The sequence below is a fragment of the Paralichthys olivaceus genome, chromosome 7 (assembly GCF_024713975.1).
Source record: "Paralichthys olivaceus isolate ysfri-2021 chromosome 7, ASM2471397v2, whole genome shotgun sequence".
NCBI lineage: Eukaryota > Metazoa > Chordata > Actinopteri > Pleuronectiformes > Paralichthyidae > Paralichthys > Paralichthys olivaceus.
Window position 1 is genome coordinate 25,804,861 of NC_091099.1, and position 24,895 is coordinate 25,829,755.

At 40.6% G+C, this 24,895-nt stretch overlaps 1 protein-coding gene across 6 annotated transcripts in view; it reads right to left on the bottom strand.

Moving 5' to 3' along the window:
• Window positions 1–868: 868 nt before the first annotated feature.
• septin15 (septin 15) overlaps window positions 869–24,895 on the bottom strand; it is a 45,427-nt gene continuing 21,400 nt past the window's right edge. For 4 of the 6 annotated variants that reach the window (XM_069527927.1, XM_069527926.1, XM_069527929.1 and 1 more), the window contains exons 3-14: window positions 24,236–24,342; window positions 18,499–18,599; window positions 18,116–18,250; window positions 15,276–15,393; window positions 14,637–14,729; window positions 13,664–13,760; window positions 12,107–12,118; window positions 7,308–7,359; window positions 6,812–6,937; window positions 5,892–6,027; window positions 4,591–4,736; window positions 869–3,219 (exon numbers count right to left, since the gene is read on the bottom strand). In XM_069527927.1, coding sequence (XP_069384028.1) covers window positions 3,180–3,219; window positions 4,591–4,736; window positions 5,892–6,027; window positions 6,812–6,937; window positions 7,308–7,359; window positions 12,107–12,118; window positions 13,664–13,760; window positions 14,637–14,729; window positions 15,276–15,393; window positions 18,116–18,250; window positions 18,499–18,599; window positions 24,236–24,342 — 1,163 coding nt within the window. In that variant the 3' untranslated portion in view covers window positions 869–3,179. The remainder of the gene's footprint in view (window positions 3,220–4,590; window positions 4,737–5,891; window positions 6,028–6,811; window positions 6,938–7,307; window positions 7,360–12,106; window positions 12,119–13,663; window positions 13,761–14,636; window positions 14,730–15,275; window positions 15,394–18,115; window positions 18,251–18,498; window positions 18,600–24,235; window positions 24,343–24,895) is intronic. The other 2 variants (XM_020079013.2, XM_020079014.2) reach the window with 1 other exon arrangement.

Below are 24,895 nucleotides of genomic sequence, written 5' to 3' on the forward strand. Positions count from 1 at the left end.
TTTACTGTTTAAGTTTTTCATGAGACAATTCTTGTAGGCTAATATATAATGCGGAGACATTTCTGAGAACACATCCTGTATGAAGTGGCTTTTTTGTCCGCGCATTACCACAGCTTGAAAGACATCAGCAGGTCTCAGCAATTGCACAGTATGTTGCATGGGCCACTGAGCAGTGGGCAGAGCATCGAGCTTCCTGAGAAGCTTGTGAAACATTTTTAGATGTTACCGCACTGTGTGAACTATCAGATAAGATCTGATTACTTAACAGATGTATTTAGTCACACACACACAGACACACACAATTACATCTATACTGATCTGTTTTCTCTAGCCCTTCCACCGCCGTAACATTGTAAATGTCCAAATAGTTGTACAGATAAAGGATTCTCTATCTCAAGATTTGGTTCAAGAGTTCAGATATAACCCCACTTTCAAACTCTTTATTCCCCAAATATATATTTTGTGTAGCCTAAAGTCTGTATCTCTGCTCAGTTGTTGAGTATCTATGAGATCAAAAAGATATGGTGATCGCATGGCATTCAGAAATTGGGATATGCAATTGAATCAAGGTGGGGTTTGGGAAGGCCACTCAGTGCAGCGCAGGTTGTAATGACTCAGAGTTCGAAAACCCCTGTGGAGTATGTAAATATATCTTTATAAATCTCTATACATGTGTAGCTTACTCTGAAATTCAAGTTAGATGCTAAACTGCATGCCATTGTCTCAGAACTCAATAAAGATACATCTTTAATCTAATACTGTATTTCCTGATTTTTACTCATCCAGAAGCTTCCCAAAGGTTTCTACAACATTATGATAATTCATTTCATGGGTGTATTAACAAAAGAGGATCTGCACACAATGGGAATTAAAGCATAACCTTGTCAACTTTAATATTAAACATGTACAGTTAGAGCTAGAAGACACGATAAAACAAAGAAGAGAAGCAGAAAACAGTGTACATACAGTATATATATAAAAGAAAATATTACAAAAACAAAATCCACCTTAACTTAAATCTATCTTCCTTGGTGTTATTAGAAGGTGAGTGGTTCAATTGGTTTAATCTTGTAGAACAACAGAGTTTCTTTTCTCTGGAACTAAAGAAAACATCTAGTGTATTGGAGCAGTCCTGAGAAGGTGTACTCTTGGCATATTTATATATAGGTGTGTGTGTGTGTGTGTGTGTGTGTGTGTGTGTTTGTGTATAAATGTGAGGACCTTTAATCATGGGGTATTGAGGAGTTCTGTCCAGAGTACAAGTTCTGTCGTTATTCCAGAAAAATAAATTCACCTCAAGAAACAAAGGCCACTGAGCAGCCTCCAGTATGTACATAAAATATGCATTTCCATCAAAAACAGACAGGCAATATTTACTGTGTTGAAGGTATAAGGTTTGTCCCTTTAGCAGTTTGCTCTAAATGCAGGTAGTTTAAAAAACTATACTAAAAATAACTGAGTAATCTAAGAGTTATTAAAGAATACTACAGGGAAAGGAGTCCTACGTCAACCGTGCGCATAGTACTATCATCCTTATATGAAAATAAAACATGACAACTCTGGGAAAGTTTTAGTAAAGGTTAGACTGTGTGGCACCGTGTGCTGCTTTCTAAATGTGAATTGGCTCAGACCTGGACTCTATTCTGTTTGACAGCGAAGGGGAAATATTCTATTGTCTGCAGGAGCATTTGAATTTGAATATCTGAAGTCAGAGACAAAGTTATGGCTGAATTGGCAAACATCTCTGAGCAGCTGCCTTTGTGGGAAATCAAGGAGAAAGAGAGAAATATTTAAACTTTTCCTTGGTTGTTTTACCAAAAGTGAAAATATCACAATAATCTGGACAGTGGGGTTCAGGTCTATGACAACATCCAGCACTTACATCACAATATGAAACATCTTTGTAATCGCTGTAACCTGTTAAGTTGTAGACACCGATGAGGCTTTTGCATAATATCTTCTATTTAAATAAGAAACACACACTGCACTGACACTATTCAGGCTGCTGTCACACAAATCTCCTTTCTCCTGTCTGTATGACCTCAGACATAGCATTCAACACCACACACCTGTCGCTTCACAGGGGATCCCATCTCAAGGCCCAGGCACACCAGCATTTAAAAAAACAGAAACATTTAGTTTGAGGGTGAAGTTTTGTCTGCTCCACTGGCCAATCACCTGTTACCTCTAATGAAACCATCTGTATGAGATAATAGTCGATGAGACAAATAAGTGTTATTATAAATTATTATTTCACTTATCTACATATTTTATAATGGAGCAACTCACTAGTAATGGGACAATAAGGTCCATTGGCAAACACATTCTTATATTCACAAGTATCACCCATCAACTGACAACTTTGCTGGCTAACACATGAAACCTTAATGAAAGTAGTGATGCAAAACCCAGAGAATGAAATGTGAAGAGGAAGTAGAGTAAGGCTAGCATGTTGACAGCTGGCTCGTGTCTTATTATTCAGTTCAACAGCTAATTAACCGATGAGCTGTTACCAAGACACACAGATCCATTAAACTGAGCCACTGTGAGTGTGACCTGGGCCTCCCTTCCACCTGACTTCTTCCTCCCCCGCTGCCGCTCAGTTACCCTGCCTTCACTCACATACTGAACCCTCTGTCTTCTCCGAACACACTCTCCCCAAGCTCCTTGTGACTGAATGTCTGAGTGTGTCTCCTCTTGTATAACATATTTGAGAACAATAAAAAAGATGGCATTGAGGAGGGAGATAGTACATCTATCCATCTACGAATATCTAGAGAATGTACAACTACTACATGTGTACAAATGGCTATGCATGGTCCCTGCCATGTGTTCACTGTACTCTCAGAGGAAATCGGGCTTCTCCTCTTTGTCAGGAAATATAGGAAAATAGACTTTCACAGACACATGCATTCCTCAAGTAAATGAAAACGATTCCGCAAACATGGTAAAACCCTGCAGAGAGATAAGCATTTGGGAGATTGTGGGCATTGATATATCTAAGTGTGTGTAAATGTTAAATGCAACACAGAGGAATGTTATGGAATGAGCTGAATATATATATCTGAAAGTGTGTGTGATTGTGTGTTTATGTTCTGAGGGCCACAGTAGACATGAGGAAGAGGAAGAAGAGAAAATGAGGTTGTGTAAAACTGAAGGAACAGGCCATGGCTCTCTCTTCAAAAGATTTTCCCCTTCTTCTTGTTCTTTTCCATCGTCCTGTGTGACAAACAGAGTAAACACAGAGAACATTACGTCAAGTCAATTCAAAAGACATGATTCACTGCGAACCATCAAGAGTTATATAAGCAAATCCATATATTCGGTAGCCGTGTGCCGGATTTACCCTTTTTTTTTTTTTACAGTAGTCATTTTTGTTGTAACAGCAGGAAAACACAGGTGTTACCAGAGAGTTACTCGTAACATTAACCATGAAGAGAGATTAGTGGATTATCCAGCTATCACGGGGCTTATTAAAGGTTTTCTAATATCATGAAACTGACTGAATCACCATGACAACCTAGGCTGCACAGATAACCTGTTTGGGAGATGATCAACCTCTGAGGTTAAGATAAGAACCTGCACACATACTCCTGACCAATCAGATAACAGGGAAAACTGTGTCAGGATCCTGACACGGACAAAAGGGTTCCTCATAAAGTGACGAATCATAAAGAGCAAAAGCTATTTTTTGTAGGTCAATGAATCTGTTCAGGCTCTAATAAACTGAAAGACAGTGAACAACTACATCATGTCTTTCTTTCATCCTGCGGTGTGTTCCTGGTGATTCTGAGATGCTTTTACACTCTTCAGCTACCTCCACGCTACTATGAATAAGTTTGGAAATGCATGTACGCTGCTACGGATACACCTGGGGTCCACTCTACTCTGGAGTTTCAGAGCTGCTAAAACTGAGTAGTCTGGATACGCTGCTGGCAACATTTTAGTTTACAGTCACAACTGTATGCTGATTGGGTCGTCGTGGATTAGTCAGGCTCCTATCACACGACTTCCTTCTGGAAGAAAATGACCGGTATTATCTTCAACTACCAGTGTAGAGCACAAAATGGATTACAAGTGTTATTGACCCTGTTATCTTTGCTAACAGTTGTTCTGCTGTTAACTTACTTAACTTACTTAACGTAAACTGCATTTTACGATGATACAACTGTTTACATGAGTATGTTATTATTGTAGGACAATTCCTGTGTCCTAAGGGACGCGTATGCCCAGTAACGTGAGTATTCACGTGATATGCATTTTCAGCTGTGTTAGCATGGACGGGGATTAAAACAGAAAGAGACAAAACACTGTTTTCAAACTAAAACGAAGTATTTTGAATGTAGCCTTACTCCATCACTCTGAGGCAACACAAAGACCTAATCAGACTTGAACTGCCTTTCTCCTGCTCTCTCCAGCACCTCTGTTCTAGCAGAGCACGTTCAGAGTTGTTTAATTATCAACAGACAAAAATACTCACTCTATTTCACAGACATACAGGATGGAGTATTGTTTGCCCTTTTGACAGCTTTAGCCTTACTAAGTATTTGCAGAATGAATAGTGTAGAACAGCGTATGTGTGTTACTGACTTTGAGGCATCCAGTTTCTGCTGCTCGAGGATTCGCTGCTGAGCCTCCCAGTTGACCTTCTCATCCTCAAACACTCGTCTCTTCTCCTCCAGCTCTTTGTACTGCGCCTCCAAGTTCCTCTTCATCTGTTCGTGCCGTCGCTCGAGCTGCGGGGCACAAATTTCACACATTCACTCACTCAATTTCTGTGCCACTCATTTGTTCACTTATATATCCTTCAACTGATAAAGACTTGATGAAGATGCAGTTTAAAGCTAAAGCTAGTAAGTGGACATTGTTTTAATTTCTTTTTGTCAACCACTGTTGTGCATGAACACTAACAGAGAGCTTGACCCTAACCCCTGAGCATGCTCAACTATTTGTGAACTGTAAACCCGATCAGTTTGCTACTGCTGAATGTGGACGTAGTGTTCACGTTTCACGGCACCGTAAAATGAAAGATTTGATCTCACCCAAACAATTTTTGGTAAGATATTTTTAATTTACATTGCCTGTGAAATCATGCAGATGTAGCCCAAAACCTTGAGCAATCAATTGCACATCTGAACATTATCTGTGCAACATTGTTTTATAATGAAGTGAAGCAGAGTGGCGTTAGAGGTTTTAGTAAGAACCGCTGTAAACCGGGACATTGGATTGGCGAATTTACCTGAGTTATGGACTAAAACAAAACTTACAGTAACAAAAGACCGGAGTTAAGACACAATCTGTTTGCCGCTCTTGGATTTGAAATAAATTTCCTTCTGTTATTTTACAGCTGCTGGTTCAGTGAGTGTTGGTCGTAGAAAAAAAAAAGATACCATTGAAATCTGTGGAGTCTGAGCTTGTGTGTTAGCATGATGTAGCATGTTTGTCAGTACCTGCTTTGTGCATGTGAATAGTTTGTGTGTTCTGTGGACATGCTCATTTAGTGTCTTGCTGTTTGAGTTGTGTTTGGTTTCAATGAAGATGGCTGCTCTTGGAGTTTGATATCTCCATACTGTTTATTTCTCATCTCACATCGTCCGTGTATTTAATGTCCACCGGCAACCCAGTGGGTTTCAAAAGGTTAAAAAAAAAAAATTGTGTTCATTTGTCGGAATGTTAAATTGTAAGTAGTGAACCATAAATGTGAACTAGTTAATTTAATGAACTGAACTTTGAGTGAGCTCTTTTTAAGTGAGAACTTAAACAAGACTGCTAATAACCACAGCTCCAGGTTCTTTAATAAGGCATTTTATGTCTGTACCTACACTTTAATATTAGTACATTCATGCCGCTGCTTCACTAAGCCAGAGAAACACACAAAATCTCAAACCCACCTCAGCCTCCGAATCCTTCAGTTTCTGCTTCTTCTCCTTCACCTTCATTTCGAACACCTGTTCCATCTCTGCCTCCATCTTTTTCATTTTCATCACGTGCTCCCTCCGCTCCTCCTCCATCTGTGCCAAGGGACTCCTGTTGATCACGGAAATTAGGTAGTTAGTGGCCAATGTAGCTTATCAAGGCTGCTAGCTCTGCAGTAAACTCTTTCTGCTTCTGCTGTCTTGTCCTCCACCGTCACTGAGAAGTGCACCACTGCCAAGAGGCAGGGAAACGCAGACTGGATCCACAGAATCGGTAACAGGGTCAATGCTAAGCAGGTCAGTATCAGCCAGACGTAGCTGATCCACAATGAAAATTGCTTCCTCACTAAGGTTAGAATAAAATTCAGTGTGTCTGCCTCATTCAGTCACAGTGAGCCGTAGAGTCAGATTTTATCTACAAGGCAATCTTAATTAAAAAGGATCCCAATGAGCTGCACATAGTGCTTTGTGCAGATTATAAACTTTGTAATACATAAAATGGATGGTAGGTAATTGGTAATACCCTGAGTTGAGGCATCAGAATCTACTAAATACTATTAAAGAGAGAGAGAGGTTTCCTCCATCTTACGAAGCAAGGGTCTGATGATGTACATTTTAAATGGGCTATAGTACTTTTCTAGATGACCATTCAAAGTGCTTTAAAGTACAATGTATTGCCATTCACACACATATTCATGAAATGCATCTTTGTGCAGCACTTCCTATGGGAAGATTTACGACACTATGAAATTAATGATGGCACATAATACGAAAGAACAAGCTCAGAACTGCTTCACTCAAAGATTTTTGGTCCTGACCTGCGTCAGTTTTCAGGTCGAACAGGGCAACGGGTGAAATATTTGGTGTGTTTAAAAACCAGGAGAGCCAGAACGTACTTTGTGAGCTGTCCCTTGGTCTTGGAAGTGTCCACTCCATTACAAGTGACGGCAGCGAGTTTCTTACTGCGATAATTCTCGTAGTGGACATTGTTGGTAACATCCTTCAGATCCTGCATATGGGTTCTATGGAAAGGAGCAGAAATGAATCAGGAACATTAATCCAGAAAGCATATCTGTTCGAGTACACAATAAACCTACTAAGCAGTAAATCCAACTTTGACTATTGTTCAGAAGCATTTGAGAGGGTATAATTAATCTAAAATCTGTCTGTCTGTCTGTGGAACACATATCTCGAGAACCGAGAACGTTGATATCAACTTCTTCACACTTGGGCTGTGAATCGTTGAGCCCAAGGAAGTGTAGTATAAAATTTGATGCGATTTTTCTCGATATGTTCAATAATAATACAATTACAAGCAGACCATTCCAAACCGCCATTTGATGTCAAAAGTTGAGAGTTCGGTAGATCAAGAGAAGCAGAGCACCGTCTCACCTTATGAGCATGTTGCGGAGCACAGTGAAATCGCAGTGTTCGCCATTCTCCACTGAAACACACAGGGATAGAGAGGAAAACAGAGAGGGAGGAACAGAGACACACACACACATCACAATTACTACACATGAACACTTTTCACAGTAACAATCATAATAATAATTAACTAGTCTCAAGAGAAACTGCAATAAAAATGCATTGCATGAATGAATGAGTGAGCTTCTACAGATATTTGTACAGACTGTCCTACAGGTGCGACATAACTGAAATGAACTTTGGTAAATGGCGATCAGTTGCTTGGGTTCATATCTGGTGTTCATGTACAGAGGCAGTCCCAGCTAAAACACACATTATTATGTTTTGGGTGAGTAAAATCAATACAACTGTAGTGTGTGTTATTCACATGATTACACATAATATAGTAATACAGACAAAGGATCCAAAATTATAGGCAAAACACCATCCATCTCAAATTAATGTTATTAATCCCAATACATACATTATCATAGTATGTAAAGTTCATTCATGCATCAGTTATAAAAGGAAGGGGGAGATGCTGAGAGCCAGGTGTATCCAGCTGTAGCTCATGTTTAGATGTACAACAATAGCAGTTGTAGTAGCACATTGACAGAATACAGTAAAGGGCAAAGAGACGTCAGGCCATGATCACATAGGATGGTTTTATTATGAGCCATTCAAATGGGATTCAATACGTCTTTCAAAAAGCTGAAAAGATAAACGAGTCTCAACTGTTTAAATTCAGATCCTTAACTCTGCCTTCAGGAGCAAACAACTCCACTGCCAACCTTTACTGCACTGCTATTTTCACAACCACTTCCTCTGCTATTTCGACACGCTGAGTCAAACTGTATGTTCTCTGGAATAGACTAGACTACAATACACTGGAAAACCTTTGAGATTCTAAGCAATAAAACATTTAACTGCTCACTTCAATGCCCTCACAGATTGTACTGCTACAGCCCTGTTCGGTCTACAGCTTGGTGGCTATTACCTTCGTTTTAGCGGATTTTAAATATTGTCGCACAACTATGAATTTATAAGCTGAATTCCTTTTTCTTCTTTAAGGCGACATTTTTGCCATATCCTATTTCAGCACGTCATAGGCCCCGCCCTGCTTCTGTAAACAATATTAATGAGACAGAGGAGGAAAGTTGGGGCCATGAACTAAAATAATAAACAGAAAAGTGAAAAAATGTCTCTAAATTCCTGTGAGTGAGCGCTTTCACCTAACGCAGAAAACAAATTTAAAATAACTTGAAGTAATTCAACTTTCATATCTTCTTTACAATAGAAAAAAACAAACGACAGAATAGCACTCAGTAGAGCCCATACCTCCTCCGAGGCCCAAAGGTCCCTTTATGAAACCCGCTTTAAATTCACTTGATCCATGATTTACTTTTCTGAGAAATCAATGAAAATGATGACCCCTGAGTAATCTTGCTTACACACCAACCGACCAACTAAACAGACAGACGGGGCGAAAACTAAACCTCCATGGTGTAGGTAACTGAACAGTACGGTGGAGTCTCTCTTGAAAAAGCTTCACTTAGAGAGAGTAGTAGATTCTATTTACAATTTGTCAAGAGCTACAATAATTACCCATGTTGCTTGCCACTTTGTTGCAAGAACAGAACTGAGCAACAAGAATAATGATCCGTTGATTCTCTCTTAACTCCTGTTCTGTGACACTATGAAGCCTCATAGCTGAGTTTTGTGTTGGAGCCCAAGGAAAAAAACGCCTCCTATCTGATCACAGCCTGTTACTGTTGAGCACACTGACGCCACACAGTTAGAACAAACAGGAGTTCTTGGTCAGACGACAGCAAACACCACTGGTCTTTTTTCAACATAGTACAGTTAGATGATTGTGAGTCTTCGTCTCGACAGCACAGACACGGTTACATGGTCAGATGGGATTCTGGAAAAGAACTGCAAATACTGCTGTTGAGGACGTGTGTGGCGGATGTCCAGCCTGCTCTCCATCAAATATGCTGCTCCTTATTGGTTAGCCTCCATCCTTCATCATGAGGGGAGCGAATAAGGAGGACACCTTACCATTGATGAAACTTAAGCAGTCCTGCCCCATGGCATCCAAAGCCAGCCATTGACCTCCTGTCTCTTCTAGAGGAGGGAGCTCTGACGGAGGGGAGGGGTATGGTTTTTCAGTTACTGCTTGTGCCTGGTGGTGGGGGCTAAATCTGGGTCTTGAGCAGCTGAGTATATCATGGCTCAGACTTGGCCCAGTTTGGACCCCAAACCAGCCCGTGTTTGGCCCAGATTCAGCCCAGATCAACACCATTGCCTGCATGTGTCCAAGCTAACTGTCTAAAGAGGCTTGCAGAGGGACTGTGGTTATTGGAGGGGTGTTACATGAGGATCTATGCATGACCAGCTGTGGAAAGTCTCAACGAGGGAACGAGTTGAGGAGCTAAGTGGGGTCAAGGGTCATAGGACAAAAGTGAGTCATAACAAACAGTAGACAGATCTTAGTGGTTGATGAATGGCAGAAAATACCTGATGCATACTTTAGTGTTAACCCATGTCACCTCAGTTTATCATCCGTCAATCAGTCAGACATGGACATGAATGGAAAACGATCTTTGTCCATCAGGTGTTTTGAGCCTGAGTTCTTTATATTCACTAGCAGTGTTTATTAAGGCCATGATGATGAACTGCGCTGGTTTAATGGATCAAGCTGTTCACTGAAACATGCAACAACGTGTGTTTGTGTGTGCGCGCACAGGATTTCTTTCGCAAACGCCACGTTTCTACATAAAAAGTCTGACGTAAAAAAATCCAAGTGTGCTAATGGTTGAGAATTCATGATACCAAGCCATGTGTTATCTTGATGTCTTAAATGAGCCGCTACATGCTCTTATGCATAACGTAAACCTTAACTGCACATGAACCTATAAGCAATGTGTTAGGATGGTGGATCCCAGTCCTTGGTCCAGTGATACACTGAGGCCTGCACACCTTTCTCACCCTGCACCAACACAATGGATTCAAACTAGACAGGGAGCTGAATCATGTGGTGAATCAGGACTGAGAGTAAACTGCTGGTTTTCATACCATAGGAGCAAAGAAGGGAACCACAGCATTAGATTGATGTTTCTATTGCAGCTGTAGCTTCAGCACCAAACAGCCTCTAGTTTCCTCCATGACTATTCACAGCATCAGACCTGGGACAAAATAACTGTGTGTTTAAAGCAGGAGTTTTACATGTCCAGACAAGAATCCTGTCAAGTTAATATCATCAAATGCACTTTACATGGTAATTCCTATTTACTGCATGTTTTGCCATCAAGATTATTAGTAATAATCATAATTATACTCTCCATGTTAATGTGCTGAGATCTGGGAAGAGTGTGATTTTAGTTTTAAGCTATTTATCCTGTATTTATCCAGAAAGGCTCCAGTGAGATACTATATTTCTTCTGCCTGGGAGTCCTGGTCAAGATGGTCAGCAATCTAGTAAAAAGGTTTTAAATATAAATACGAGTGATTTTATGAAAATATCTGATGGAGCCAAAATACTACAGTGTGATAACTGTCATACACATGCGACTATATCAGCCCCCTTTGCCAGGACAGTGTTTATGTGTGGGTGGACTTCCTTAGGGGGTCAGACAGGATCAGTGGGTGTCTGTAAGTCAGAGATAATGCTAGGATCTGTGATGTGTTTGCATCTAGCTTTTTTCAGACTAGCTGTTCTCCAGGACAGCTTCACTTTCCTTCCTGGGATATGCAACATGAGTTTCTTTTTTTGGGGAAGGGGACTTTTAACCTATCTTCTATCTGGTTTTTCTACTGTGTATGTTGCACTGGTTGAGGGGGAAACAAGATCCATGCACATCTTGCAGGATTCTCCATTTGTTGGAATCTTGATATTTGTTCCCAGATATCAGTAATTACTGTGGTGAGTGCAGTATTAATGCACCAGAGATAAATGACAAAAGCATGAAAATAAGACTCAAAATGTGAAGTGAGGTTTTCAAAGGATAGTCTTCTAGGTTGACTTTCAAATTAAGTGATAAGAACCAAGACAACAAAAATAATTATTCATGTGTCCCACTACTGGATAATCTTTTATGGAGTGAGAAAGCAATGCAACAGGGATTTGCTTTGGTGCAGCCTGGTTCATCTTTAAGACTAAGATATGGACGAGGCTTTGACTTTTTAAAATTAAACTTGTCAGTGACCTCTTGTGGACGAATCAATTTCTGTGACGAACTACAATTAGCTGATAATGTATGGAGTGTCTGAGTCAAGATTTGCTGCACTGACACTGATAATTAACCTGTAAAATATAAGAAAAGAAATAAATACTAATGATTATCATTAGAATGTTAATATAAATGTTAAGTCTTCTTATTTCTTACCCATTTCATTGAGGGGCTCATTCAGCATTCATACAAGTATAAGAATATCTGGGCATACTCTATCAGGGACACATGAATAACGTTAGTGTCTTACGTTCTTCATTTATTATATTAAATATGATATGTTCACACTTGTGTGATGTATTCACGTTCTTCTTCTTCTTTGTTTTCCTGTTTCTAAAATATGGTGCATTCAAGTGTTTGGAAAGGTTTTAGTTGGTATTTAGCCCAAGTCTGATTAGAGCATTGGTTTGACCATCAGCCTAATGATGAGACAGCACAGCAACAGAAAGGTGGATGGAGAGGAGGGATGGAGAATTTGGGTGGACACTCGAGAGGGAGGAGGAGTGGGAGAGAAAATGAGGTTGAAATAAAGTGAAAGATGGTTTTGTTTACCAAAAATGCCCTCTGTCAGTCATGGAAAAGAATAGACAAAGCAAAAAGAACAAAGAGAGAAAAGAAAGAATGAAAAAGTGAAAGACTGATAAACGGTCAACCACAGAGCAACAGAGGTAAATGACTTTATATAGAGAACGATAGTGCAGATCATCTTTCAGAGGGCTTTCACACACATATGAAAACACCAGAGGGAGCAACAACACTTTCTTGTGACTTATGGAAAAAAAGGTGACAGTCTTATTTCAGCTGGTCAGTGCTCGCTGCCATACTTATACAATAAATCCCATAATGCACTCTGTCTATCCTAGTTTTTCAGTATCTTTATCAGGATTGAGAGCGGCACAGTCAAAAAGACTGTGTGCTTGTATGTGTTGAAGGGAAGAATGGTGGGTGGATGAAGTAACAATGTTATTACTGCCACATAACTCAGATACTTGTCACACTGTGATGACGTCGTTGTTCAGGCACCAAAGATTAATTCCTAAATCCCCTCTCTACTACTGCTATCTAACAAAGTCAAGGGAACAATGAACAACAATGACAACCACATAAATGGTCCAAAATATTGTCACTTTTCTAAAATCACCATCCCATTGACCCTCTCTTTCTGTTGGAGAAAGAGAGGGTCATTTACTGCAGCTTTTCACCAGCAGAGAACTTCATCAGGATGCTAAGATGTGGAGGTGGACCATCAGACGATCTTATGTCGCGATCTCAAAGACGTCCAAGTTCTACTTCTCAAGTGAACTTATTTTACCTCACAGGTAGAACTCAACGTCAGTAGTGATTTGGCTCTGCACAGTTGCATCAGTATAGTTATCTGCAAAGGTCGGCAGTTCTTGGGATAATACAAAAAAAATATATAAAGCATCAAAAAAGCAGCAAACAATGGAAAGTTGCAACTGAGCCTGTCACATCTGTCTCAGATAAAGCTTCATAAACCTGACACAGAAAAGTAGAACTCAACAAGCACAACCTGAGACATGTGGATACATAAAGCAAGACATTGGTGGTGTGGAAATGATGGACAGTAACCACCAGTGGATGAAAACTTGAACAGGGTTTGATTAACAGATGGGTAATGTTACTGCCAAATCAAGTACCTTCCACAAACTTATTTTATCACCTGAAACACTGCATTCCATCATAGCACAGAGAATTAAACTCCAGCAATTAGAACCAAGCCCAGAAATGATCTATCAGGCATAAACTTACTTCCAGTCCTATATCTGAGTTTGCATGTTGAGAAGTCATTGTACTACCTGGTAGTTAAAACATTGAGTGGACACAGGGGGTAGTTGTGGAGAACATACACTGTGTGAGAGTACTGTGACAGATTGCCAATCTCGAAGACATCAAACTCCTGATGCTTCTCTCCAGGATCAGTCACTGTCTGACAAAGGTGCAATGACAAAGGTGCATGTAGAGAAAACAAATCCCCAACACTTTCTCATTAAGCTTGAAATATATTCTATAGTTCACATTCTTTTGTCGCTTGGGCACAAATTTACAGTTGTGTTTTCTCTGTTTGGCAGTAGACCTCAGTGAACCTACCTTCTGCCACGCCCCATGGGTACTGGCGACCTCTGACCTTCTTGCCGTTCACCTCAATCACCACGTTGCTGCCGACTACAGCCAGAGGCATCTTCTCCTGGAGTGGGAAGACACAACTTTTTACCTTCAGCTCCCTGCTGTTCAGATGACTTCACACAACTATCTGACTTAATGTAGTGGATGTGTGAGTTGTGAGACTCATGACAAGTATCCTTCCATTAAAACGTCTGTCTTTAGTGCAGTGGATTATGTGAAGTACAGACTACATGTAAGGCAAGTTAGCCAACTACTGTGGCTGCTAACACACCACAGTGAAAATGCTAGCTTGGAACATGGTAGCACTGGTTAGTCTAAACAAGTATTTTCTTCCAGGACTGCACATTAAGTCGAGAGTTAAATGAGAGAGCTAATTGTTTTGATTGTGAAGAGGTAGCCTTAAAAAGCTACGAGATCTTTCTCCATTTTCGACTCCTTGTCCCCTCAAAGGTCAGAACTATCCAGACAGCCTGCATGTGCACAACCACAAACCAAAGCCCCACCAAGCTTACAACACAAATTATTGTTTTCCCCTTGGGATTAACCCACTATCCTTATCAACTGTATTAAAATTACTTTGTTTTACTGCAAAATTTCAAAATGGTGTGACCAAGTTTTAATAATATTAACACAGTCATGTTGACCAACATCAATTTATTGAAAAATTAGTTTCCATTTATGGTGGATATCATGAAGGCAACAGTTATTGGGGCCAAGAGACACTTTGAGAACAATCACTCTTCAATGTGCTTGTCTATAAAGGTAATTATCAGTTTGGATGCCGGGTGGGGGGGGAACGGGACAGAGACAGCTCCAGGGGTTGGATACTGACCAAAGGACGGCCTGACCTTTGGCTGTCTCCGACTCTGTCCGTCTTCCGGCTGTGATCAATCAGAGGCAGGTTTTAAACTACTGGCAAGACTGTGTGGTCCATTACCTTTATCTTTCGGATGAGCTTGTTGTCCTCGTCGTCCTCCGTGTCTGGGAATTCATAAATCTTGATTTTGTGTTCTTGTATCTCTTTCATTATCTGAGGAGGGGGATAAAGTAATCAAATAACACACATAAACATAGGCCTGCATAGATTTGTACCTTGAAAAATAACTTTAATTTCTCTATTAGTATCAAATAGCTAGTTTGACTGAATTTGTTTGACATTTTATTTTCAAAACACTTTTGAACTTGCATAAAGGAGTATGCTTTTTCATTAGTTTAAAGGCTTGGCAGTGTCAATAGTTCAAGACCTCTCAAATTTACATAACACATTGTTTCAGGTTTATTTTATCTGTGCACAAACATTAATGTTTAAATGACAAGTTATGCATTTGAAGAATGTTGTGAACTGGACATTTTGTCAGCGTTTTCAGCCAATTCTAATATTAAGGCTAAGCTAGGCTAAATTAGGCATGAGAGTGGTAGAGATCTTCAGCTAATAAACATATATCTAATAATGTCTAATTAACACTTTGCATCAATAAGCTCTTTGGAAAGTTAAATAAGATGACGCATATGACACACGTTATCTTATGTGCAATAACAGCAGTACTTATCCCTCTTATGTGATATACACACATACCTGTTTTTTAAAGAGCTGGCACTCTTCAGGGGTCAGAGTGTCGGCTTTTGCAATAAGAGGGATGACATTTACTTTGTCGTGGAGTCTCTTCATGAATTCTATGTCCAATGGTTTCAGACTGAAGGGGAAACAGAAAGAACTGTCAGAACTGCAAACGGCTGATGACAGGACTCATCAACAAGTCAATGGACGTAATTTTATACACAGCTGATCAATGCTTAGTGAGTTTATCACTGACGAAAAAATGTATTTCATGAATTGAATCTTTTTCTGGGTTAGCTCAGTCAACTGGCAGACTGTCTCTCACCCAGTGCATGCTGGGATAAGTGCTAGGGGGTTTACCTGTGAACAGTAAAAACTATAATTGAAGGTTGGTGGACGTTATTGAGATTGTCTTTGTATATGAAGAATTCATCTACAGGAGTTATTCCAAAGGAAAAGACCACACAATACTTCCTTCCTGTGTTGCTAAACTGTAAGTCAGTGGGTCACCAGTAGAGGGCCAACCACAACTGTACATTACAGGTAACTTGCAGCAAAGGCAATGAAGCAGACAGAGTGTGACTGACTTGATTTGTTCTTCTGCTGTGGTGACATAGCTTATGACGGTTTGTTTTAGTAATACCTGGTGGGCTCTCCATCTCAGCTGGACTGAGACTGAGAGCCTTGTTCAGGCAGGTTGGTGGGGGCCAATGTGGGCAGTGAGTGGGAGAGTGAGTAGGTGCAGCATAATGGAAGAAAACTGTGCTGGTATCCAGTTGTGCCGATACGAAATAAAGTTATATGCATGCAAAGGATGCTTGTTATTTTGGGGACACGGTTCTGTAACATGTGTGCATGTCTGTGTGTACTTTGTGTTGATAAAGGGGATGAGAGTTACTCATCCCAGGAATGCAGAAACACAAAGAGGGCAAGAAACAGCTGTTCAGTGGTTCACTAGTTCACAGGGACACAGAAAGTGTGTGTGAATGAGCTACTACAGGCTCAGGTCAGGGTGAGTGACTGTGGCCCCAGATAAAACAGGAGTCAGACTGTCTGGTCTGTGGCAGGAGTAGACTTGAGGACCTGCGAAGATACCAACTGCCAAGGCACTTCTGTGATCTTGAAATATTATTCCTTTCAGTGTAAAACGATAAATCATCTGTTCACTGACAGTGATGAATTGGAAGCACCAGTGAGAGACTCACTGTTGGATCTTCGCCCGTCTTCTCCAAAGACAAGCTTGGAAACATACCTTTATGTCTAATGCCAGATTTCAAAGTTTTACAGCCACATGTCTGTGACATTTGGAGTCTGCAACATGCAAACTGTCGATCTGCAGCTGTCGCAGGAGAAACAAAGAGATGAACCAAATGCTTTGAAACTATATAGGTATACTTTATAGAGTAGGGGAATGAGTTGGAAGTAGAACTGAGGACATGATGTTCAGGGCGTATGTGCTCATGTGGTATGAATCCTGACCTTTCGGCCGTTGGATCGGGATTTATATGTAACAGTCCAGACGTCAGTGAGGCTCAGACCTGTAGTATCTCCTTCAAACTTTCACTATGGAACGAGTCTGAACTGAATGCTGTCAAATGAATATTAAAATAAGACTGCAAAATCAGGACAGTCATGCCTCACAGTGACAGTGTTAACATGCAAATGATTAGTAGGTATAATTGAACCTTTTGACCTGATGTTGACGGAAAGACAATACAAGTGATTCAAGATTTACATTAAATGTTATTTGTTAAGTGCCAAATTACAACATACATTACTCAAGGCACTTTACACTGTAAGGTCAAGACCATACTATATTATAGAGAAACCCAACAGCTCCCACAACGAGCAAACGCTGGGCTACTGTGGAGAGAGAAAACTCCTTGTACAAAAGATTCAATGTGGAAACAGAGATCCACATTTTAAAGTGTCCCTCATCCCCCTTTTTTCATGAATAGGGGGACACTGCAGGTTGTCAGAGGACAGAGAGAGTCTGTCTGAGAGGAGATGCTTTCCTCTTTTAGCTGCCTTCCCTCTCACTGACACTCTACTGAGCATGAGCAGAAGTGGGTTATATAACCTTTGTGGGTCACAAACACTGGCTGCCAGCTTCCTCATCTATGGCACAGACACTATATGTGCTGCAAGGAGATGGAGCTGAGTGGAAAGGCAGAAAGAGTCAAGCGAACCAAAGACAGGTCTAAGAATCTGCAGGTCAACAGACTTTAATGCTACATCAAATGATGTCACTGACTGGAATAAGGGCAACCGAAGCACAGGAGACAGAGTGGAGAGTTTAAATACATTTGTCACAACTATTTTTATATTCAATTTTCTCAATTTGTGATTTCTTGAAATGATCAGACAACCCCCCCCCCACTAAAAGGGTCAGTGGTTCCAGTATCCATGGGCAAGACACTGAATTTCAAACTGCCAAATGATACCATCATGTGTTCTATTCCATGTATTTACAAGTTGTGTGGTTACAAATAACTAAAACACATTGATTTATACTTGAGGAATACTTACTAAGAAAAGCACTGATACAATTAATGGGACCATCCTCTATTTAATTTTCATTGCAATGCTTTGTCATAAAACCCTCTCATCTACTTTTGAGGCAGCTATTCAAATTCCAGGTGATCTTCCCACATCTGATTCAACATAATAAGGCATTGAGGTGTTACTGCTTTAACCCTCATTCATCAGGGCTATCAGTTGCAGCACAACGATGAACATCACAACACTGACAGCATCTTAGTTAGAGTCAGTGCCCTACTTAGATCATTCTATTTTTTTACTCAGTCCCTAATACATCACTCTCAACTAATCGCACTTTCATCACATGCAGTACCTACCCATGTCCAGAGGGTGCAATGAAATAAAGGCAGCAGTGGACTCTGTTGTCGGGCATGGATCTGCGGTTTACCCTCGACTCTGCGTTCAGGAAGTCCTCACACTTACTGTCGATATAGTTTATAACAGGCTGCCAACTGGGAAGATAGGAGGACACAAAGAAGAGGAAGATTTAAAAAAACGATCAGACTGATGCCTGTGACAACCAATGTAATTTCAGTCCCTGCAGGTGTTCCTTCCACATTGCATTCACAATAATATCAGGTCCCTGCGACCTTGACCTTTCTTCTTTCTTTCTTGAGATATCCTGTTCACCAGAATGGGATGGACGGACATGCGGACAGCCACTGCCTGGCACCAGCGTTGAGGCATGAAATCTACTCACCAGTTACTGTTATCCACTGCATCTCCAAAGCCTGGTGTATCCACAATGGTGAGTGTCAGCTGGACCCCTCCTTCCTTGATCAGCACTTTGGATTGCTCCACCTGAATCACAGCAACGGCCACACATTTAAGTACATTTGTTCCTTGCCTTGTTGAAAAGTGACTCAGCACTTTGAAAATACACTTTGGAATACAATTTGGCAACACAAGCAGGCCCACACACGCTGGCCTGCTTGTTTAATTATGTGACACCTTAAGCTCCCACTCAGAGCACTGGTGATAAATCATCACTCTGCACTGGGGATTCAGAGTATTTTTCCTTCCTCGAAACAGCAAAAATTCTGTGTGAATAGTAAATATCCAGTGATGGATGGAGTCCATCTCCTCATTTAACAGGGTGTGCATTCATTCATTAAGTGTAACGCCTCATGGAAACAAACCCTATGACTTGCATGAGGGAGCCAAGTTGAACTACAGAGTGTTTGAAGGAAAGGCCCTAGTCAGCTGTGATATAGGGTCTAATGCTTTAAGACAGGGGTCACCAACCTTTTTGAAACTGAGAGTTACTTCGTGGGTACTGAGTCATATGAAGGGCTACCAGTTTGATACACTCTTCTGAAATAACAACAAATAACCCTTTAGTTATATATTATTATTAATGATAAATGATACTCATCTATGTGAAGACACTGATCACGTTAATGATTTCTCACAATAATTATCAACAATGACTTAACAAGGTGGGAAACAGATAATATCAATATTCAACACTTTATTTCTATTAATCTCAGCAATTGTTTAAATTTTCAGACGATCACTTCTACAACATTTCATAAGAAAAATGTCCCATTTTCACTAGCCACTGACAAACCCTTTGAACAAATCATAGTCGATAGTCAACTTCAATATGAGAATAAAAATTTGACAGTATAAAAAAATAAATAATTACATTTAGTTAGAAACGGATATCAAATTTTAGACGCAGCTCACTGGTGAGTTGTGTTATTTTTAGAACAGGCCTGCAGGCGACTCATGTGGTCCTTGGGGGCTACCTGGTGCCCGTGGGCACCATGTTGGTGACCCCTGCTTTAAGATGCCCTATACTACAGTTAATCTCAAAATATGGTTTCTGATTTATGCATTAGAATGTGTGCTCTAAAAGTAATTAGAAATTAACCTGGCCAGAAGTTTTGCAGAAGATGCAGTCAACTAAACTGTCAGTAACAGTGGAGTTGAATTACCTAATGATTAATCTTAGGTGTAATTTGTGGCGTGACATGCAATAAAGTAATAAAGAGTGCCACCTTCCACTCACTGTAAAAGCCTGCTGCACCTTGGCAGATTTGTCAGGTTAGAAGAGAGAACCTGTCTCTACAGAGGAAACGGTTTCACTTTGCTTATAAGCAGCTCATCCATGTGCAACATTCAGTCTTCAGTGCCTCTGCTTTAGCTTAACAGGGATTTTATGTGTATATGTCAAAAATGTTTGTGTTAAGTAGTTCCTAGTAGTTTCAGTAGAGATACCTGATGAGATATAAATGTCCTCAGTATTGTCACTTGAAGTACTACCGCTTAGGTTTCAAGACTAAACATCTGTCATTGTGCATTGGAGTTGTGGGTAAAGGTAGACCAGGGGTATGGCCGAGGAAGCATTTGCTTTAGTCCAAGACGATGTTGCTTTATCGTGACATCTAGTGCCAGTGAATATCTTTTATACATTGCCTATTAAATACTCTAGAAAACTATAAAGTTGTGACAGTAAAATAAAACATGGATGCTGTTGCAAAATATGCAGCGATCTCTGGGTCACCATGGAAACTGCAAGTGATAAAACACAGTACCACTCACTTAAGATCCATATTTACGTATGATAAATTGAAAATAATACGATGATGGATTGCTGCTTGTGGCTTGAAACAGTGAAAGCAGACAGAAACACTCTAACTCTTCACTTTCACACAGATCCAGTATTTCCTGCAGCTTGTCCACTCGTCCCACACTTTGCTGCATACTTTCACAAGGCCATCTAGTTATTTTAGGATCCCCCTTTAACTCAAACTACAGCCCTCTTACTCTTACACAAACATTCTTCAGCTTCCACAAACCTTAAGATAATCTGTCTGACTTTACAGCTGAGCATATATAAATATATCTTCCACCACAGTTCCTTGACATATCTGAACTTAATTGTGCATCCAGCATGTGTGTTAAAAGAGTGTGTTTGCACTGTAAGTGTCTGTGCATGACATGTCATCCATCTCAAACCCAACTCCGCTATTTCCACTGTTTCTGTGAAGGAAAACAGATTGAGAGAAAACCTCAAGAATGCCGTCAGTCTCAACACTATCATTTAAAAGAAATCTGATCTGGGGGAATGTGAGTGAGCGACACAACACAAGATTGTTCTGGAATATAAATACTCTGACCTCGTCTCTCCGCCTCAGCCTCAGACCACAGCACCCATGGCAAACAAACTTTCACATGCTAACTGTTACATGCAGGAGAGCGTTTATACCCGTGTTGTGCCTGTGGGGTTCACATGAGGTTTGATGTGAGCGATGGACCGAAAAGGAGTCCGGAGCAAAAGGATCTGAATGTTTTCAGTCTCGCCCAAACAGAGTACATTCAGCAATGTGCTGCTGCCTGGACTGGAACACAGCAGTAAGGTGGAGATGCAAAAGATACACACCTGATGTGCTTCCACAACTCACTCTGTACCAGGGTACAGAACCACACGTCACAAATTAAGGATGAAAAACATTTTTTTACTGCCCATTAGCCAAAAAATGACCACTCATGAATTGGTCTCTTGAAAGCAAGAATGCTGAATGAAGAAATTCATTCTTGTGGAATTTCTGTGGTGACAAAAACATCTCTGCAACATTCTAGCAATGTCCTCAGTTAAAGTGACGTGTATTTGATTTGTGACATTACTTTGTTTCTGCAAAACTCATTTTTTCCTTTTTCATTGGAAGATTAAATGGCCAAAATGTTGACTTTTCTCTTAACACATGCAGTTGTGCAAAAACCAACCAACCAACTAAAAGCCCAGGATTTCTCTGACTTTTAACTGTACCTCATGGTTTTTATCAGTAGTTCATGGGAGTTACTTTGCTTGACAGAAGATCAATAACCATCCATTTACAGTCAGTAATCCACAATGAAATAGTCAAAGACCAATTTATTGAAAACCAAAAACTAAAGCCCAACACAAAGAAAAGTATGTAAAACCTATAAATTCAGCAGAAGTCTCTCTGGCAGCTTTAAGTCTTCTTGGATAAATGTCTGCAAGCTTTGCCTTATCTCTTTCTTCCTTGCAGAGCACGGTTTCTTTAGAAACTCTCTGTATTTTGTATAGTCTAGCCATCACTGCCACTGAGAAGAGCCCCATAACATGATGCTGCCACCACTATGCTTCACCAAAAGCATGATATTAGCCAGGTGGGGAACAGTGCTTGGTGTTCACCAGAAAAAGTTTTGTTTAAAGGGTTTCGTTTTTGTCTCATCACGCCAGAGAACATTTTTCCTCATGCTCTCTCTTTTAATAGTGTTTGGCACACTCCAACACCTTTTACTCCAAGTGGCCTCCTTCTCACAACTCTACCATGAAGGTCTCGCTGATGGAGAGCTGCTGTGAACCTCGTCCTTCATGTATGCTTACAGGGCACTTTCCATGCATACGGAGCAGATTGGCAAAGTATGAGTTTGTGCAATACAAATTAAAAAACCTGGGATCCATTTTTTCACCTCATGGGCAATTGGTACTATTGTTGTATAGTGGAGCTCATGCACAGTTAGCAACACTGTCTGCCAGTGGACAACAAATTAGCAGGTACACATATGTCAACACAGAGTCTTGTGTTTCTCTTGAGTACAACACTGTCCTTTGAGTGACCATTGGGTTCTTGGTCAGTTCCCTGACTGAGGCGCTTCTTGCCTAGTTGCTCTGTTTGGGTGGACGGCCAACTCTATGAAGTCATGGTGTTTCCTAACTCCTATGAAAGCTTTGGCAATGTCTCGCCATAGCTTTATGATGAAGGTCTAGAGAGTGTGTCTTGCACTTTGGTTTGGTTGTTGTCTCGACCTGACAAACACATCTGCATGCGTCTTTTTAATCAGTTCAGTTTGCCACAGGTCAAATCCAAGTTGTAGACACATCTTAAAGATAAGTAAAGCAAACAGGATGTACCTGTCCACAATTTGGAGTCACAGCAGTTTTTCATTTTCTTAAACATTTGCAAATAATACTAGAAATCCTCGACATCTAAACATTTCCAGCTGACTCATTTTGAACCATTTGAAATCACATCACTGTCACTTCTCATGACTGCAACCTTTTAACCATTTGATGCCTGTATCTTAAGTTACCAGAGAACAACCGGAGTCCCTCCGGATGTCCTGTGTCTGGCAAACAACAACAGACAAACATTGAACTTTAATGGTGTATGTCAATGTTAATGTCAATTAATTCATTATGGCTACGTTTCAAATGCACTGTGGTGGTGTACAAATATTATGTACCTGACTGTGTATGAGGGTGGGGGTGCTGGTTACATTTTATGAGAACATTCTTGCCCTGTTACTGACCTTCTCAAACCTCAGGGGAACTATGGGGACTCTCACCCTACTCCTTGTTTTTTCTTTGTCTCTTCACTACACACACTTTATCTTCTACCTGCATCCTTCCTGTATTTGCTCCTGGCTTCAACGCTCCTTTACCCTCAACCCTTTGCTCCCACCACAGCGTGGTTATACTCTCCCTCTTTCTTTTTTTACTTTCTCTCTTCCTTTCTCTTTCACAATCCTTCATGGTTTTCCCAAATTGCTTCTCGTCCCTCCCTCTGTCCTCTGCTGCTCCAGATGTAGCCTCCTCCTCAGTTTGTCATGACCATAAAAGGACAAAACCAGGCCCTGTGGCCTTGCCGTTTCCCTCTTAGTCCCTCCATCTCTCATTCTCTTTCTCCCTTTCCACCATACTCCATCCCTCTCTCTTCCTCCTGTCTCAAATACTCCATCTCTTGCTTCCTCTCTCCTTCTTTCGAACAATGATCTCCTTGACAGCATTGATGCAAGGTCAGGGTAATGCATAACACATAAAAAAAACTGTAATGTCAATCGATTTGAGTGGTCATCAAGACTAGAAAAGCGCTATATAAATACAAGCCATTTACGTGCATGCACACATGCATGCAAACATATATGTTGTGTCTCCATGACTTCTGAGGACATTACATTCACTTATATTGATTGCCCAGAGACTTACTTTAACCATTGTTACTACTTTTCTAACCCTAACCCTTACCATAACCTTACCTTAAAACATGCTTCACCTTAAAATGGAATGATTGATTGATGATTTATTATGGGAACTTTCTGTCCCTATAAGGAAGCCAAGTGACTGATAGTGAGTAATACCTGGACAACACGTTCGTACCTCTACTGTATCTTAGTGAGGACACTCATTCTCACATAATAATAATGTTCTTGCCTCTTACCCTAACCATTCAAAGTAACTGCGTCACCCTAACCCTCAAACAGCCCTTTGAAAAAGTGAGGAGCAGTCAAAATGACCTTACTCTGTAGAGTCTATGCATAAAATGGTCCTCACAAAGGTAAGTACACACACACACACACACACACACACACACACACACACACACACACACACACACACACACACACACACACACACACACACACACGGAGCCATAATAGAGCTAAAGATTGAATAAGCTCACCTGCACAGTCTTCTTAATGCGCTGGGATGGCCCAGGGTAGTCCTTGGAGTACAGGTCAGTCAGGAACAGGGAGTTGATGAGTGTTGATTTCCCAAGACCAGACTCACCTGAGGACACAGACACTGGGTTTAGCGACAGTATATCTATCTATATATATTTCTATATATATATCTATATGGGTAAGATTTCAAATGTAATGCTTTCTCTATTTTGTGACAAAGCTATGAGAGCTCAGAAGTGTTGCCACACATACATGCATTAAAAAACATACACAAAAGCACACTGCATTGCACACAATCTAACGACCAACACACGCACGTGCACACGCACACACCCAACACACGCACGGCCTGGGGGGGACGGGGCAGAAGCTGGGAAGTAGAGTTGATTAATTGTCTGAAAGGGAAAAGGTCAGGAGCCTGGCTGCCAGCAAGAAAAGCTTTCAGATAGAGGGAATAAAACATTTCCTCTCCCCCTCCTGCGCACCATCCCCATTCATCCACTCTCTTTCTATCCCTCTCACTCAACGCTTCCCTTATAACATACATCTTACTGTTTCTCTCCTTACTGTGCCAACTTTCCATTCCCTACTCCCATTAAGATGCGAAGAGCAGCCACACAAACACAAAGTTAACATTGACTTGACAAAGCACACATCTA